The sequence below is a fragment of the Leptonotus elevatus genome, chromosome 18, assembly GCF_054856555.1.
Source record: "Leptonotus elevatus isolate MCC_2025b chromosome 18, RoL_Lele_1.0, whole genome shotgun sequence".
NCBI classification, from domain to species: Eukaryota; Metazoa; Chordata; class Actinopteri; order Syngnathiformes; family Syngnathidae; genus Leptonotus; species Leptonotus elevatus.
Window position 1 is genome coordinate 7286034 of NC_141256.1, and position 18956 is coordinate 7304989.

An 18956-nucleotide genomic window follows, 5' to 3' on the forward strand; every position below is an offset into this window, starting at 1 on the left:
CACATCACAACAAAACAACAGTAGCGGGAAGTAAAGTACAAATACTTGGTTACTGTGCTTAAGTAGATTTTTCAGGTATTTGTACTAGAGTATTTCTTTGACATTTGAAAACAGATAACTCTACGTTCTACTCATTTAGTCAAAATGGGCTTGTTACTTTTTGGATGACATGATGTAAAAATGACAAATAGGATAGAGAGGTGAAGTCGACCACGGTTGAGATCTTGACTGATTGATTAAGATCTTGAATTCCAAATGACTAAGGTGTATTTTCCCAGTTAATTTCTGTCAGTTCACAACATTAGAAAGCTATGCTAAGGTGCTGTTTTGATAGCAAAAAAGTTGTAGTAAAGTTTTCAAACCTATAAGCATTATGTAAGTTAAAAAAAGGATAGTATAAATTTTTTTTTTAATTATAATTATATGTAACTTACAGTAAAACATTCACTTTTACTTTCAGATGCTTTACTTTTTTATAAACTCGTTTTTTAATTATTATTTTATTTGTTTTAAAATATTCCATACATATTTTAATGCACTTATTTAATTCCTTTTTTTTTACTACTGTATTGCACTTCTAATTAAGAAAAAAAAAACAGAGCTCACTTGCAGAGGCATCCCAAAACTTCACCGTTCCATCAGCATGCCTAAAAAAGTGAGAAATTAAAGAAAGGAAGACAGTAAAGAAAGAAGAAAAAGTTGTATTTTATAGGCTAATTTGTAATATATATGTACTGTGTACTGTATATTATATTATTGTATACTGTATATCACTCTGGAAGGAAAGACTGAAATGGAATAAATGCATTATTTACAAGCTCTCTATGTGCTGAACTGGTCGATTATATATAGACAAGACAATTGTATTCCTCATACTCTTTTTTTTCCCATTTTTTTTTTCACTCTGTGGTCCCTGTTTTCTCGCCAATTTGTCTGAGTGCACTGGGGAGCTGAACATTCTGCAAGCGATGGCACACTCTTAAAGAGCGAGACGGAACAGGACAGGAATACCACATGAGCGCGTGCTTGGAATACGCCAACGAGTGTGACTAGCGACATGGTTATCTTACCCGGTGATGATGATCTCTGGGTAGCTTTGTGTGCCTTGACCCCAGTTGCCTCCACTGATAGGCCACTCCTAAAGCACAGCAAACACACACGTCCCCATTAGTGTCAATGACATGTCAAAAGAAGCATTGATTCAACGTGGGGATGAGTGTGCGCCTCCACACTGGCTGTCGACACGTCGACGCGCACAAAAAGGCCACCAGGATGACTCACGGTGTTCTTTATGTGTGAATCACACCCGCTAACCTTCCCTGCAGTTGGATATCATTTGAGTGAGAATGGATAAAATGCTAACATACAGCAATATATTAGTTAATAGGCTTGCGATTGCTAGCTAGCTAAGAACCATGAACAATGCTAACCCACCTATTTAAATTTACCTACTTCCAGTTCTTCATTTTTTTGGGGGAGATCATGTGAGAGAATGGATAAAATGCTAACATATAGCAATATATATATATTAGCTAACATACTTGCGATTGCTATGCTAGCATGCTATGTAGCTATTTTTACAGTGACAAAGGCATTCTATTCTATTCTATTCTATTCAGCTAGCTGAGAACCATGAACAACGCTAACCCACCTATTTATCTACTTCCAGTTCTCCTATTTTTTTGGCGCTCATTTGAGTGAGAATTGATAAAATGCTAACATATAGCAATATATTAGCTAACATGCTCGCGATTGCTATGCTAGCATGCTATGTAGCTATGTTTACAGTGACAAAGGCATTCTCTTCTCTTCTAGTCAGCTAGCTAAGTGTTTAAACTTTACCATAAACAACGTTAACCCACCTATTCAAAATTTGCAATTCTGAGTTGACCTATTTCCAGTACTATTTTTTGTTTAAAACTCAGGTTTTGTGCTTTTTCTAAAGCACCCTAATACGCCACAAGATGGCGCCCAAACTGTGCCTGCAATATTGTACAAGCAGTGTTTTGTTGTTTTGTTTAGGTAATAAACTCCTACAAGACAGGCCAAAGCTCTGTCTGGTATAAAACTAGTGCTTTGGCATCATCTTGCGGCATCTTTAGGCAATAATAAACCTTTTTGAGGGGTACAGCAGCTTAATCAGTTGAAGCAGGGAGTGGATAAAATGCTAGCACGCTAATCATTGGTATCCAGATCGCAATAACAGACCGTTCTTAGGCTAACATGCTAAAAGTTGCTAAGAACATGTTGAGAAGAGATGAGAAAGACCTCCAAGGATGGTACATTATGCCTTGTACTACAATTTGAAATGAGAAGTGATCAAATGCTAACAGTATGCTAACACTTGGTCGTCCTCACTACTCATCAAATTGTTGACGGCATTGGGGCTAAGATTTGCCGGTCTAATTTAGGCACTTTTACAACACCGTCATCCAGTGGAAGTCACATAAAAACTAAACCGTGATGCTATTGTTCTGTTCCGCCTCATTAATGGACAAAGAGGTGCGCTCTCAGCATTTAAGTGTGATAGGCACCTAACGACGTATTTATTTGCCCTCCACAATAAAAGCGGTCTCGTCTGCTTCTGAGTCATTCTATTTAGCAATGACAAGAGTGATAAAATATCATCACCGTAGCAGGTTAGGCTTGTCTTTTGCCGTTTGTTATTTGTCAGTATAATTTACTATTTACAAAAGTAATACACGTACATAAAATAATGTACCTGCTTTCAAATAATTACACCAATTTGGGTTTTGGAGATTAAAATAGTATAAGCTGTGGCTAAGGAAAACTAACAAAATAAAGTAAAACTGAAAACATTTTGTTCACGGAATTAAATAAAAAAAAGAAGTGCTTTATAAAAAGGAAAAACAACTGAAATTACATATGTTTATAAAGTTAACCAAAAGTAACTATAATTATAGTAAAAATGCCCTTCGTTTTCGTCTTGTTGAATAATATCATGCATATCATAGCTTTCAGGCTTCATTTTAAATGTATTTAATTTGATATTGCTATACGTTCCATAAAACAGTCATTTGAGAATTGCAGTTTACTTGATTTTTTTTTACACAATACTGACTGACCTTTGTTTTTCTCTATTTTATCTTGCACTTGACAAATACTCCACCTATTAACAAATAAATAATACTAATACTAAAACAAATTAAAAACAAGCTAAAATGAAGCATTTTTGGGGGGAAAAACTAATAAAAATTGACAAACTTGCTCTACAATTAATTAAAATGAACTGAATGAAAAAAAAGGAAAAAAAAGGAAAAATGAAATAGAAACTAATAAAAAATCCAAAACTATTATTACCCTGGTGGTGGCTTTATCTAAACATAAAAATCAAACACGCGATGACTTGTAACTTGAAAAAAAATCCCATGTTGGGGAACCGTACATGTAAATAAAATCATATGCAACATCAGGATTTTTTATTTTTTTTACTGGTTCTTTTTAGAGACTCCTCCACGTGTCACTTCAAAAAGCATAATGGCTTTTTGCTGTTTTTGCTGTTTAACGGCATGTTTAATGGAGGCTGGCTAAGTCGATATCAATAAAAAATGTGGAATAGAAACACAGTAATTCAAAACAATCAGTCATAAAAGATGAGTAGACTTTTTTTTTTGTAATAGTTAAGAATGTTGAAAGTACCTTTTTGCTGTAGCCCTGACACTTCTGTCTCGAACCAACCGAGTAAAGTGCTGGTATGAGGTCCGCGGGGCAGTCTGCGAAGTACTCGCAGCAGGTCACCGGGGACTCGTGGATGGTCAGCGGGTAGGGGTTCTCGAAGATGGGGTAACTGTTCGAGACGACGTGTAAGTTTTGCAGGGTAACGAAGAGTTATGCTGGGAAGCACTCACCCGTTTTGTGCAAGGTCGATCACCACCAAGTCCTTCTCCAGAAGGACCACCACAGCGTAAGGTTCCTGAAAGTCTGCAAGGTACAAAATTGCACATTTCTTCAAAACAACCACATCATTTCAGTTTCGGGTTATCTTGATGCAAACAAAAAATGCAAAACACCATAGATGGGCTAATGAATGCTATCGCTGTCACGGTGTTATAACCCTTTAAAACAGGGGTGTCAAACTCGTTTTAGTTCAGGGGCCTTTATCACCTAAATTTGATCTCAAGTGGGATGGACCAGTATGTCCGTGGCCTAAAAAAAATATAGCTATATATATATATATATATATATATATATATATAATTATTATTTTTCAAATAAATATGTCCATTATGAAAATATTCACATTTTTTTTATTGTACAGAATATATATATATATATATATATATATATAATTTGAAAATAAATAAATAAATAAGTCCATTATAAAAATATTCACATATTTATTTGAAAATAAATAAATAAATATGTTCATTATAAGAATATTCACATATATTATTATTTTATTGTAGAGAAAAATGAAAAAAATACATATATATTATTATTTAGAAAATATTTCTATCCAAAATATTCACATTTATTAGGGGTGTGAATTGCCTCGTACCTGGCGATTCGATTCGTATCACGATTCATAGGTCATGATTCGATTCGGTACTGATTAATCCCGATGCGAATCTATAAATTGATTATTGCGATTTTTTTTTTTTACTCAAATTTAGAAAATACTAATCAGTAAACTTGTACATGTACACTGTAAGGTTTGTATGAAAATGTATTAATTGAAAATTCAGGCTTATAACTGAGCCACTGCATTTAACAAACAGGTTGCAGTCTGTTTCATGTTTGAACAGCACTAAAATAAAATATTACGGCTTAATGTTCCATTAATATAACATTCTTCCATGCTTAATGTATGAATCCTAACCCTAAGTAAGACGTTTTGTTGAATATTCCCATAAAAAAATCTATTTGGCCGCATATTGAATCGATTCGAGAATTGCGCGCTGTAATATCGCGATATATTGCCGAATCAATTTTTTTTCTAACACCCCTAACAGTTATTATTTTATTGTAATCTGAAATTTCTACAAATACTAAAAAACTGCCAAATTTCCAAATGTAATTTAAGTGGTTGTAAGTGCGCCCTTCAGTGGACAAAATTAGCAACAATAGTTAATTTTACTGAAAAACTGCAGTTTGTATTCTGTCCTCAAGGGCCACATTGGACCCCCCGATCGGCCAGTTGTGGCCCACGGGCCATATGTTTGACATGGATGCTTTAACGCTACCCATATATTCTTTATCCTCAAAAGCAATAACCGCTAATCGAAGTGAAAGGGGGGGGGGGGGCTGTTCTGGTATGTTTGTGTCTTCATGACACTTAATCATCCACATCTCAATGAACCAGCCAGACACACAGATGCATACAATGTAATAATCCTCAATGATGTCTATTACCAGATGAGATCAGCTGGCAGCCAGTGACATAATGAAGTCGCCGCTGTTACATAACGCGCCGGCTAATCCGTCCCGCAGCTGTGTGTGCCAAACGAAGGCTCTCACGCAGCAGATTACACTGCATTCACATCCACTTGTTTCAGCTCCTCAACACGTGGGAAATATGCTAATTCTATTTAGACGCAGGGGCTGTTGTGCGCTAAAGAAGAATACGCGGGAAAGCAATTTCCATACGCCCCCTTTGGGAAATTCCAGATTTATTACAATGGCGCGCACGTAATTAAAGAACAGACGTGGAAAGCGTCGGGACCAACGAGCGGACTCACCGTTGGGGTACGGCGTCTCGCACAGGGTGAGGAAGTCTACGATGGGGTAGTCCATCTCCAGGACGGCCGTGCTCTTCCCGTGCATTACCGTCAGGCACGGCCGCCGGCCTGACGTGTCGTACGACAGACCGCCGGACAGGATGATGAAGGGCTCACTGGGGAAATGCAAACCAAGAAAAATAAATATCACTTTTAAATATATATTAACTCAGGAATTATTTTTTTTTAATTAAAAAATAAATAAAAAATCTCAGTTCATAGACAACTTTTAAATGGTTAACAGCTGAGCTCAATTCAACCCTGTTGTTTTTTACATAAATTACAGGTCGTTACTTAACTTTATTGATACAAATATCAAGAACAGAGGCAGACTGGGCGTAATTCATAAGAAAAGGAACTTGAACGTAACGTAATGTACCATGTGCGCAAACTCAGCTAAGAGACTCTCTTCAGTGGTGCTGTTTTGGTTAGCAAGATTTTTCTTTTTCTTGGAAAAAAAGTATTAAAACAAAAATACAACTCAGAGGTTATGAATTTGTTCACATGCAAATGCAAAAAAACTTTCCACATATTACAACTTTGTTTAACTACAATGATTTTAGTCTCAGAATTACATTGTAATAACATGATAATTACTAATTAAATACCAAACTAATTATAATTATGACTTCTTGTAATATTACGGCTATATTCTTGTACAAGTGTGATATTTATTCATAATTTTGTATGACTATTTTGTTCAAAATCAAAATTTGTCATCATCATTATTATTACTCGCTGTACTACAACATTATACTACAAATTGGTCCATAGAACATTTTTCACTTCTTTTTTTGGGGGGGTGGGTATAATATTTAAAAAACACAGAAAATTGCCATGTTTTCCACATAATGACTCCATTTTATTTTCATAAAATAAAAATGACTAAAATATACAGTATGACTATTTAGCATATACTCATACTATTATGACTTAGGACGTTATCATATTGCATATTAGTATAACTTAATTGTCATAAGATGACCATTTACTCCTAACATATTAAAACTTACGTAGAATTTGTTCATGATACAATTACTGTATTATGGTCAAATTAATATTTTGTTCTTGTATAATGACTTTTTGTAACTATGACTACAGTGTATTTATAACTGCACAAAATAACTACAACTATACATTTTTTTTCTTGTAAAATTAGTACTACTGTATACTGTTGTGAACTTTTCAGTACAGTACTCTTTAGTAAAATAACTTGACTTCATGAAAACTCATTCACAATATTATAACTTTATTCTAATAAAATAAGGACTCATTTCTACACTGACATCATGATACATTTGAATCATATGTAATATTGTGCATTTATTTTCTGTACATTTCAACATCATTCTCTTTATTTTTTATCTTACTTTACTGTAGTTTGTTCTCACTCCTCATCGCTCATCTTAAATTGTAATCATTGGACTAAAAATGGATGGTTGATTGAAACCAAAATGTGCGCTTACCCAATCCTGGTGGTTTTGTACTCCACTTTGAGAATGGGTTTACAAGGCTCTGGCTTCTTTCCATCCTTGGGCTGTTTTCCTGCAACACAACACAAAACACAAGTCACTTGAGTTCGCGCCATCTTCGGGCTACTTTCCTGCTTTTCCTCTTATGCTGACACTCTTGTTTATCCCAAAAATCCCACATACAAAATGAATAGAAGAAATTTAATTACTAATGTAATTAAAAGGTGTGATAAGTCATAAAAACAATAATAATAAAGACACATGCTTCCACTACTTCTACAGTGAGAGACAATTAAAGAATAATATAAGCCTGGCTTAAACCCGTCAAAGGACTTTGCATAATTGCACACGGAATACCAAAGTAATTATACGAGAAGCATCAGAGGAGAAACATAATTTATTTTTTTTACTTTCCACAACGCATTGAGTTTGGGCTTCTAGCAGGTCCTTGAACGTGTCAAAAGTGCTCCGAGGGCTAAAAAGCAAGCACGCGGCAGAATGAAAACAAATGTAGCAGCAACACTAATGTGTGCAAGTGAAGATAACAGGCGCCAAAAAGAAAACAAAACAGGTAGAACACAATTGACGTGACAATAATCCTCCCAGTCAGACTGTGAGAAATCAAACAGTGGCTCAGATGACAAAAGTATTGGGACAGCATCCAACAATGAAAATCCATCAGGAGTTTGGACTCAGCCATCAAAGTGTATATCATTGTTTGTCTAATTCTCTGCTTTTGAATTAGTAGGAACAAAGAAACAATTCTTGCTTGGAGGAGGTTGGTGTGGAAAAACTCGACTTTTTAAGCACCTCACAATGTGTTAAAAAAAAGAAGACATTTTCATATTATTCATTTGTTCCTTGTAAAATGGCGACTTTTTTCTCTCAGTACATTTCCTTTCTCCTTATTTTTTTTACCATTACAGTAATCAATTCATAGCCATTTTTACATTTGAACTCATTCACTCCCAGCCATTTTCACTGAACCCCCTTCGCTCCCGGCTGTTTTACTGGATTTTGACAGATTCCCACAGAATATTGTGTAATATTGCTATAAAAACAAGAAACCTATCAAAAGAAAGTTTAGAGTCTCTTCTTTCATTAGCATTGGAATATAGCTAAGTTTCATCATTATTCACAAATCTGTTTAGAACTGTGGGTAAATGAGCTTGTTTGCAAATGGCCATGGTTGATCTCTTATACTCTGCCGCCACCTGCTGGCCGTTTCTGTAATTACTACCATTGCTTCATCCGTTCTCTGCAGTTGAAAGGCTGCATCAAAACCCTCAGTATGCTCAAAAACATAAAAAATACATTTAAATACGTCTTTGGGACACTTAAAACATTTGAAATAGAACGCATTTATACATTTTTGGGAGCAAATGAGTTAAATGCCTCTCACCGCAAGCAAGCTAGCTTGCTAGTTTAGCATACTGGATCCACCACAAAAATAGAATATTTACTATTAACTGCAGCAAAAGGTACAATAACCAACAAGGATTGTACTTCTGGCCACAATGTGACGCGGGATTCTAGTTATGGTAAGCCATTTTAAACTAAAAAGAAAAACATTCTTATTGAAAGTTTCAAATCCATCCGGATCTCGTACGATGCTGTCAACATGATTAGGGAATGAAGATTTTGGGTGCAAGTATGAGCTCTAATTTTAGTATGTACAAATCACACCTGAAATAAAAGTGCGAAAAAATAGTTAAAAAATTATGGTATTTCTTTTTCACATTTTGTCGTCATTTGCGGAGGTTGAAAACAAGCAAGCAAGGAATAAAAAGTACATATATTTATTTTTAAATGTAAAGACTCAAAGAGAAGTCATCAGAAAATTAATACTGAAATAAGTAAAGATACCTAAAAAAAACCTACTCAAGTAGAGTAACAAAACATGGTATTTATACTTAGTTACTTCCTACAACTTCTGTGATGCTTGACAAAAGGGAGACGTTAGCGCCGTTAGCTTGGAGCCGCTAGCTACCAGGTACAATTGTACAGGATGCGCAATGTGTGAAGACAGTGTTGGCTAAGCGGTTGAGGAATAGTCATTGGATGAAAGCTACTGTTTAGAAGAGGAGTCAGAAGAAGACAAAGAAGTTCGGCGACAAGTTGGACATGCACGTGCTTACCGTGGGGGGTGATTGTCTGTATGGGCTTGCCCTGCCCTCTCATGTTCCATATGGTCAGCGTCCCGTCTGAGTGACTGCACACGAACTGCTTGCCCTCGTGATGCCAGGCAACTGAGTGGATCGCCTGGAAAACAACAAGCGAGATGCGAGAGGCGAGGGGGGGATGTCAGTAGTTGGACATGATGAAACAGGGTGGTCTTTCGAGCGTATTCCATGCAAGACAAAGCTGAGGTTATGCAGAGCATAGAGAATTTTGAATGAAAAAAAAGGTGTGAGCTGTTTTACTTTATTTTAGTTTCATTATAGAGTGATTAACTTCGATTTATAATTGGATGGCAGTTAGATAAAATGCTAATTAAAACATTGTCTGTACAGTTCATAAAGGTTTTATGATGTTGACATTTAAGAGTCTGGAATGAATGAATTAATTTGCCTTGCATTATTTCCTCTGGGAACACGTGTTTTTGTTAAAGAGAAGAACAGGTTGCGTTTGACTTAAAAAACAACAACAACATAGACAGTAAAGTGAAACCTTCTTGGTGGTTGTTGTTTTTTCATGGAAACAAGAAAAAAAATTGTTTGCCTTATTCATTTATTCGTTAGCCGTGTATAACAAACATGACAATGATTTGGTCTTGAGGATAACACAAACTCAGACCTCAGGATTATTATTATCTATGACTGCAGCGAAGAATATAAAACGCCAACATAGCGAACAACTTACAATTATCCTTGAAAAATTAAGGAAGAGGGGAAAAAAAGCTTTCTTGCATTTCTACTGTGACTGACTGAGTCCATGCATGCTGTGACAGACAATGAACCATTAATGAACTGGGCTAATTACGAGCCATTGAAATACATTGAAGCTCATCATATCAAACAATGTGAGTGTAAAAACGACTTATTTGCGTTATGTATTACATTAAGACCATTTTCACAGATTGATTTTCTAGGGCAAATACACACACACACACATATTGGGGAAGGACAGTAGACATAGAAAATAATTAGAAAAGCTCATTTATTAGAAAAGCTCATTCAGCAAGAGAGAGATGCAAACACTCGAAGCAGGCTGAAACGAAATCAAACAAGCATTGGGGGCACGCATGTCAACTGTGATTTAAACAGAACAATCCTTCTGTTTTGGAACACAAAATGTATGTTCCTGTGCCGGAGTTGTTACGTAATCAGTGACAGCAAGCTTATACGCAGTCATTTTCACGATGTTGCAATTCCTCGTTATCTATTGACTGAAGATATTGTAAGATTCTGAGGCATCCCCCGTGACATTGTGTCTGACCGAGGCCCGCCATTTGTGTTTATCAATTCTGGGGTTGAGGACCGTCTGATCCAACCAACCAATTGGCATAACACCACTAGGAAAATCCATTCCCTGGCGCTCATCGGGTAATGATTTGCACAGGTGACTCAGATTCCTATCACATATAGCGTAATTCATTTTATTTGTATCTCTTATCACCCTCATTCTGTTTGGTAACCATTATGAAGTCCTCACCTTCCTCGTCATAATTGCTTCTAAAGATCCATTAGACCTCGGATACCCTTGGCTCAATAAGCATTAGTTACACATGAACTAGACACAAAGCAAAATTATTGGAGGCCATTGTTTCTGTCATGCTCTTTCTTTGAAATCTGCTTTGTCACGAGCCAGTTGAACGAGACATGTACAGTTTTCCCTCAGAATACCATGACCTGAAAAAACGGTTTTAGTAAGGAAAAAACACTGCCATTACCAACTCACTGTCTGTGTGATTGCGCTATTGAGCTGTTGCTCTCCGATCGTCTTTTCAATCTGTCTCGACCAGCGCAAAAAGCCATGCAAAGATACATATCAGTTGCCGTGGGCATTATACAACCCCATACTGTCTTATATTACACGTAAGAGTTTTCTTTGTTGCCAATAAAGATTGGACAATCAGACCCATCATTGATTTCCAGGAACTCAACAGTATTACCATAAAAAACAAACAAACAAAGCCTTCAAAATTCTGACAAGTGCAGATTTTATCTCAGATCAATCTCAGAACTCTAGTTCGGATTAGAGAATGTGATGAATAGAAGACTTCCTGAAACAGTCATACCATTGATTGAAAAACTGCCAATCTTCCAACAAGTCCAAGTCCAGACCTCTATCGGCCATCTTAAATAGTGAAAAAATACAAAAATGAGACTCCAACCCGGATCGTCTGGTCAAAAGACTAACGTCTATCTTACTAAGCGAACAGTCCAGTAATGATCTTAGTGTTCATGTATGTCAATTCGCCGTCACGGTCTAATGGTTTGGGTTAGGATGAGGCTTTCAGGGAGGTTGTACAGTACACGTTACGTCTTTACATGGGACACTAATGGTTGAGATTTGAAAAAGGCACAATGAGGTTGTAGACCGAAAACATGTAGTCAACATTAAAGCAATCACTGGCCAAATAGCTCAGTCAGCTAAACACTTGTCTTCCAACCAGGCGGACCGGGTTCGAGTCTCGCTTAAGTATTTTTGTGCTATTTAATATGGCCAATAGAGGTCATAAAACTAAAATATGTAACACTTGGTCGTAATTTGGCACCTTTTCAAAACAACCCATGTGGTCGTATTTATTGGAAGACTGTCTCCAATCTTCTGGATATGTTGTGAGATTACGTGGCATCCCCTGTGACACTATGTCTGACCAAGTTCCCTAATCTCTGTCAACTTTGCAGAGTTTTTTGCAAGACTTTGGCTCCACAGTTCACCTGTCTTCGGGTCTCGACTTTTGATCGGAAAGAGCCAATCAATCTTGGAAACTGCACTTTGCTGTGTGGCCGAGAAGAACCCTACTACCTGGAGTTCCCACTTCCCTTAGGTTGAGTACTTCTTCAGTCTTGCTAGCTCTGGAACAGGTATTTCACCTTTCCAGGTTCCCAACCTCCTCTGTTTCCCTCCTTTGAAGCCTACAGTGCAGTTTTATGTGTTGAAGATCAAATAAAACTCTCTAAAAGATCTGGTCTGAGAGCTCTCAGGCATTGTTTTAAGACTGGAAAGGGGGCAATGGTTCATAAACCAGCACCATTTTATGAACCAGGTTAGTCAGTTTGGCTGTCTACCAAAACCAACCCTCTCCCTCGAGAATTATTGACTTGGTTTTTTGGGGGGTCCTTTCCCTATTGAGAAGGTCTTATGTGCCAGCGGGGACACGGTTTTCAATATCATGTTGACCAGGAGGATAATAGGAAGGAGGACTGCTCTTGCGCGTCTCGTTCCTTTTTTCTTACTCCCTTGTTTATTGAGGTCTTCCAGCTTGACCACCCTTAAGTCCCTGGAAGGTCGCTGGGAAATTTCCTTTGAGACACTGCTGGGATGTTTGCTGTTCTTCCTGTTTGTTTTGGATTCGTTTGTCTTCCCTGTCTGTTGCTGCCTGCGTCTGCTGCATCTCCTCGTCCTTGTTCTCCCTGGACGCTTTCCTCGAGTTTCCCCCTTCATCTCACCCCGGACTTTTTTGTCTTTAAAGACTGTTTGTTTCCATTTGTGCCGTGGTTCCAGTTTTGCTTCCTGAGCTTCGGCCGAACAGACCGAGACGGCACCTAAGAAATTATCAACAGTATCTCATCATTGCGGGACTCCAAACCGGATGTTCTCAAAGTGAGCATAGAGCGTCACCAGCAGGTTATGCAGAGACCGGAAGTGTCACAGAAAGCCAAAAAGTGGGCATCCTTCAGAATGTACTGCTTGATTCATAGATCGAACACCTGTCGCGATTGCCATTTCACAAGTGTTAAAAATCATAACATCTCAAATTTGTTGTGAGTTGTGCATGAACAACTTCTCATTGGCATATCGTGTGGTCCATTTCCAACCATTTATCAGGGATTGGCTCCTGAGTATGTCATTGACAAAAATCACAGTCTCACACACACAATGTAAACATGGATGCAGAAACGTGTCAAAGATAACAAGATTATGCTAAATCTCGCCCGCTGGTTGTTCCCACTCTACTGTACTGTAATAACATCGGGCACCGCATCGGAAAAAGGAGTGGATTTACCTCATTTCCAGTAGCCATTGCCCTCCCTTCTCAGATAAGCTCATATCCACACAATGCTCCCGTGGTTTTATTGAAACCACCCCCAGGGAGCTTATCTCCGCTCTCCAAACCCCTGTCGTGACACCTTTCCACAGACCATAGGCGGAGCGGGCAGGAATCCGGCGCAGAAACATAAAATTGAGCCCCTTCACAGTTTTCCTCGGACACAAGCTCACCCCTCTCTCTCTCTCTCTCTCGTGGAATGTCTGGAGGTTATACCCCACGCCGCTACACCTCAATGGAATGCGCTATCTGTTTTAAAACTTCCATTTGTTGCCAACGCAAGGACACCAAGGACAATCACAGCGTATCGCTGCGACGCATCGTTGCAGTGCATTGCAGCTCTGATTGCTCAATGACCTTTCCTTTGTTATTGTTGTGGACAAGGCTGCAGACCAAATTAATGAGGACGGCTGAAGCTACGCGCAATTACCAAAAACATACAATAGAAGCTTTCGAGAGACTAGTTTGTGTGTTTGTTTGTTTTTATGGCATCAAAACAAACAAAAATCAGCTCTTTAATATTTATAGTGAATTATTTTTGCATGACATTCCACCAAAAGCTAAATTAATAGAAATTATAAATAGTGTTGCAGTCAAGACCACACCAACCAAGACCAAGATAGAGGCAAGAGAGTAAGACAAGATCAAGTGTTTTGGAGGTCGAGACTGAGCCAAGACCAAAACTTTTGGAGGTTGATACTGAGACAATACTAAGACTTTTGGGGCTCGAGACCGAGACAAACCCAAGACTGTTTGAGGTTGAGAGCAAGACAAGCTCAAGACTTTTGAAGGTCGAGACCAAGACAAGACCAAGACTTTTGGAGGTCGAGTGAGAGACAAGACCAAGACTAAGAACCCCCAAAGAAACAAAAAAAAGGGAACAAAATGACCAGTATCTTTTTTTCCCATTACGTTTACAAAAAAAACAATTCTGCTCAGTTTTTTTTTAAGAAATAGTACAATGAAACAGGCTACACTGGGAAGGCAGCACAGCACTTGTATTCTGTTTCTCACTGATCACAGTAATACAGGCCTGGTCTCTAATGGTCTTGATCAAAAATCCCAAATCCCCCCCTGTCCAAACCGACACACGAGTAAAAATGCCTTTGATTCAGAGTTCAAGACCGAAATCCCTGAAAAGACCGATCCCCGAGGACTACAACACTACTTAAAAATAAAAATAAATGAAAGTATGAATAATTGAAATGGGAGAATTCTCTTTTTTTTGACCATTTTCCATCCGAAATCAATGTTGACTTTGTTGGAACATATTCTCTTTCCCCCTGAATGCATGTTGATGATCCAGACACACTTGAACTATTCATAGCTGATGGCTCATCTGAGATGTCTGCTGCTGTTTCAATTATTAGCCGACTATGATTCTTTATGCCCATGATGATGATGATCACTCCCTCCTCGTATAACTCTGTCTTGAGATGTCTCTAATTAAATAATTTTAATTCCTTTACAGCAGAAAGTGTGGAACCTGTTTCCTATCAGGGGCCATTTTGCTTTTTATAAAGTCCTCTGAGTGTAATACTACATTTATGAAAAAATATGATGCAACGATTAAACACATCTTTATTATTATTATATATTATGAGCATTTGTGGGTTAAATGGTTTCTGTGATTTTCTTTTTAATATAACAGCTCCTCCGAGGGTTGTTTAAATGTCTTTTATGTGTTACTATACATAAATATATATATCGGTTGCTTAAAGTGCTATAATGCTGCCACACAGTAAACAAATAAAAAACATTGGGGGTAATCCAACACACAAACAAATCAAACATATAAATAAATAAAATGATGAAAACATTACGTTTCTTGCACTTGGCTGAAGTAGCATAACTGACAAATATTGCAAATGCGTGAGTAGGAATACAATTTTGCGAGCGAGCCAATAAGGTCTGACAAGTCCACGGGGCATCATGACACTGGCTCTGTCTTATTGTGTTTTCTTTTATTTATAGAGCCTCTCTCCTCCTTGGCCGCCCGCCGGGAAACACAACAACGGGAGCGGCTGAGTGCGCTGGAAATTTTAGATCCTCAAAAACCATGTTACGACATCGATACGCAAGATGCTAGCCTCACTCCAGAGAAAACACGGAAGTGTGCTCTTACATAATCTATCTATGCTTACGCTAATAAATACAGATATACACCTTGCTTCAATTAGTTGCAGGTACATAATTCAAAACGCGACTACACGCTGATGTAACATACAATATATTCTCCTTCTCATCAAGCATCAGCAGCAGGTTGGTAGATAAAAAAAAAAAGGCTTCAATCTGTTTAATGTCACTCCCAAGTTGCCGCACAACTTTGCTTTTGCTAGCTTAATGCTAACACACACCATTGACGGGCTAATGAATAGCATCAATATGTGCGGTGATGATCCCTTTTCTCCTATGTGATAAATGACCAAAATGACTGCAGACTGATTCACTTAAAGTAGTTGTGAAACTCTTCTTTGTTTGTGTTTTCATGACTGCATTATACTGCCCCCGGTGGCCAAGTTACACACACCAGAGGGAGTCACAAAAAATTAATCATGACGCAAAATGTGTTTAATTCTTTATGCTCTATTCAATTTAGTTACTACTGTATGTTTTATAAAGTGCAAAATTATAGAGTGTTTTTTTTCTTTATTCAAAACGGTTAAAAAATGGAGCCAACCCATTAATGACATTTTCCATCCATTTCAGTGGGTACATTAAACTGTAATAAATAAATTATTGAGATGAATTAAATGTCTTTTGTGGTCTCAATAGTCCCAAAAAGTGACCAGTTTTGCAAGTTTGTATCCTGCTGAAAAACATCTCTCTCATAACCCTCCAAAACTCACTCAGTCGCATCTACTAGAGAAATGAAAACAGGGCTGCTCGCAACACTAATGTTCCAAAATCGCTTTGAATTAGTTATAAAAAAACAGTTATTAAATAGAATTTCTACTCTTCACAGATGAAACAAGAGCCATCTTTTTTGTACAGTCATCACTTTCACAGTTATGGAGGCGCTTATTTATTTTCCGAAAGCGAGCTGCTGTCGGAGTAAACCATCGCGCACCCTCGCGCGGCTTATTTGTTCATGAATAGGTAATTTCAATTCCAGCCAGCATTAAAAGATACCGGAAGGAAGGCGGGGAATAAAGGTTTGCCTACCTCATCATAAGTGTAGCGATAGTCGGCCTTCTTTGATTTGAGATCCCACAGGACCACGATCCCGGACTCGAATCCAATTATCAGCTGAGAGAGGAAAGAGCAGACCAGGAGACGGGTGGAGATGACAGACGGGGAGAATGAAGATATTAAAGGGGGGGAAAGGCTGATGCATTTGACATTCATGTGCCACGTAATAGAGGGACGGGTACGAATGCAGCCACAACATCATCTCTATGAGAAGAAAATGACTCGCCAATAAGGAGATTCCACCTGAGAAACAATTAAGCCATTATTTGCGATTTATTAAAAACACTCACTACTTACAAAAGGTTTGTGAAATGTCAGGATGAACCTGAAATGTCCAAATATGGCAACATTCACAATTGCTGTGTGATTCATTTTAATAATAAATGAACCTGTATGGCAATAAACAATATCAGATTTATTATACATACATAATATCAATTCCACGCAAATGACCTAATTGTTAACACTCAATTATTATGCCTATTCCGAGTCAGCTGCATCAAGATAAGTGATGCAGAAAAAAAGATGACTTTGAAGACTAAGCCACAATTGGTGTTGAGTTTAAACTGCAGTCTCGGCTGATTCAACGTCCATGAGTGGAATAATGGGATGTGTTTTCGATTAATTGATGCGCATCCAAGTCGTGTTGATGCAATCGGCGAATCGTCCCAGAAGCTCGGCGTCTGGGATTAAACGTTTAAAAGCTTCATCTTTATCCTTTAGAATGATGCAAAACGTTTAACTTCAGTCAGCCTTTTAATGGACGCGAGGAATATGCAGTGGAATCTCAAATCCTGAGGCACCGAAGTGAATATCAAAATGCAACATTTGATCTCGATATCATCGCAAATTTTCACATGAACACTTCAATGACATTCTTAGGAAATGACAATATCCCATGAATGGTGATGCTACTCATGTGGTCCTGCAGGCACCCTATTTGGGGACCTTTGGTCGAGACTAGTGGTTCTCAACCGCGGTCCTCAAGTACCCCTATCCAGCCTGTTTTCCATGTCTCCCACAGCCAATACAGGTGTTTCAAACGATCGGCTAATCAGCAAGCTCTGCATGAAGCCTGATAACGATCCTCAGCTGTGTTGGCTGAGGGAGACAAGGAAAACAGGCTGGATGGGCGTACTCGAGGACCGGGTCTGAGAAACAGTGGTCTAGACTCGTGCTTCTTAACCTGGGTTCAATCGAACCACAGGGGTTCGGCGGCGGTCATGACACACACCTGACTCAAAGGATTCATAATGATACACCCCTGCTTGGCCATCATTGGCTAAAGGTGATCACGCTACATTGCTTGGCCTATTTGTGGGAAATTTGGTGCGCTCAATAGTCGACTTGCAAATTCTGTGATGGTACGTCGTGGGTCTTAGTAGTCAGACGAATATGGTCCATATGAATGTATAATGGACATATTGTGTTCCACAGGGTACAGTTCTGGGGCCTCTGCCGTAAAATGGAGCCACACAGCAAAAGTTGACACATTTTACTCGTGGTTACCTTCTTTTCAAATTTCAATGACCTCTAAAAAGTTGTTAAAATTTTATTTTAAGCAGTGCCTATACAGTTAGATGCATGGCAAAATCTTATATTTCCACTATTTCCCATGGAGGGGGAAATCATTCAAATGTATTATCGCCACCATTTCAATCTCCATTTGGATCTCTGGGGTGCTAAGTGGTACTTAATAGTGTCCTTTACCTTTGCCTCATCCATGGGGTTGTCACTGATGTGGACGACTGGTCCAGGGTGAGCCTTGGAGGACCTTAGGGGAGACACAAGAGGGAAAGAAGAAGTGAGCGACAAACGTCTCCGTCTGGTAATTGACTCGGGTCCCTTAACGTTAGGAGGGTCCAGGTCAACGCAAGCGAATCGGTGTAAGAAACATGCTGGTGAGGACGGAGCTGTCAATCAGCTGTTCAAAGACATGGTAGATTGTGACGGATAGTTCTGTGAAGAGCTGCAGTCCTCAAGTGTTTGCCGTTACAGTCGGAACATCAGAAAAAAAGGAAAAGAAAAAAAGACTCCTTTACTGTTTGTACTTTACCCTCCAGCCCAGAGCCTTTTTGTCCAAGCTTACCAAAAGCTTGCCCCCCTCGGAATGCACATTGACGGATGAGGGGCATGAGGAAGGTCAGTGACTACTAAAAGTCTGTCACGACGGCCTAATGCCGCCCGGCCAGGGCAAGGATTACCTTGAAAATGAACTGTCGGGACACTTTGTACAAGAGGATAAAGAGAGAATATCATCATTCACAGCCATATAAATCTGACATTCATGAGGTCAATGGATTAACATTGTTTTGAAAAACGGATGCATAGAAAATA

General features: G+C 38.4%; 1 protein-coding gene across 5 annotated transcripts in view; it reads right to left on the minus strand.

The window, feature by feature from the left end:
- Nucleotides 1–18956, minus strand: part of stxbp5a (syntaxin binding protein 5a (tomosyn)) — an 87042-nt gene that overhangs the window by 21502 nt on the left and 46584 nt on the right. For all 5 annotated transcript variants that reach the window (XR_015090767.1, XM_086060869.1, XM_086060870.1 and 2 more), the window contains exons 7-15: nucleotides 18330–18393; nucleotides 16593–16676; nucleotides 9349–9472; nucleotides 7205–7283; nucleotides 5700–5854; nucleotides 3870–3942; nucleotides 3661–3808; nucleotides 1071–1138; nucleotides 607–647 (exon numbers count right to left, since the gene is read on the minus strand). Coding sequence is in view for 4 of the 5 variants with exons in the window: in XM_086060869.1 (XP_085916995.1) it covers nucleotides 607–647; nucleotides 1071–1138; nucleotides 3661–3808; nucleotides 3870–3942; nucleotides 5700–5854; nucleotides 7205–7283; nucleotides 9349–9472; nucleotides 16593–16676; nucleotides 18330–18393 (836 nt within the window). In the remaining variant the exon portion in view is untranslated. The remainder of the gene's footprint in view (nucleotides 1–606; nucleotides 648–1070; nucleotides 1139–3660; nucleotides 3809–3869; nucleotides 3943–5699; nucleotides 5855–7204; nucleotides 7284–9348; nucleotides 9473–16592; nucleotides 16677–18329; nucleotides 18394–18956) is intronic.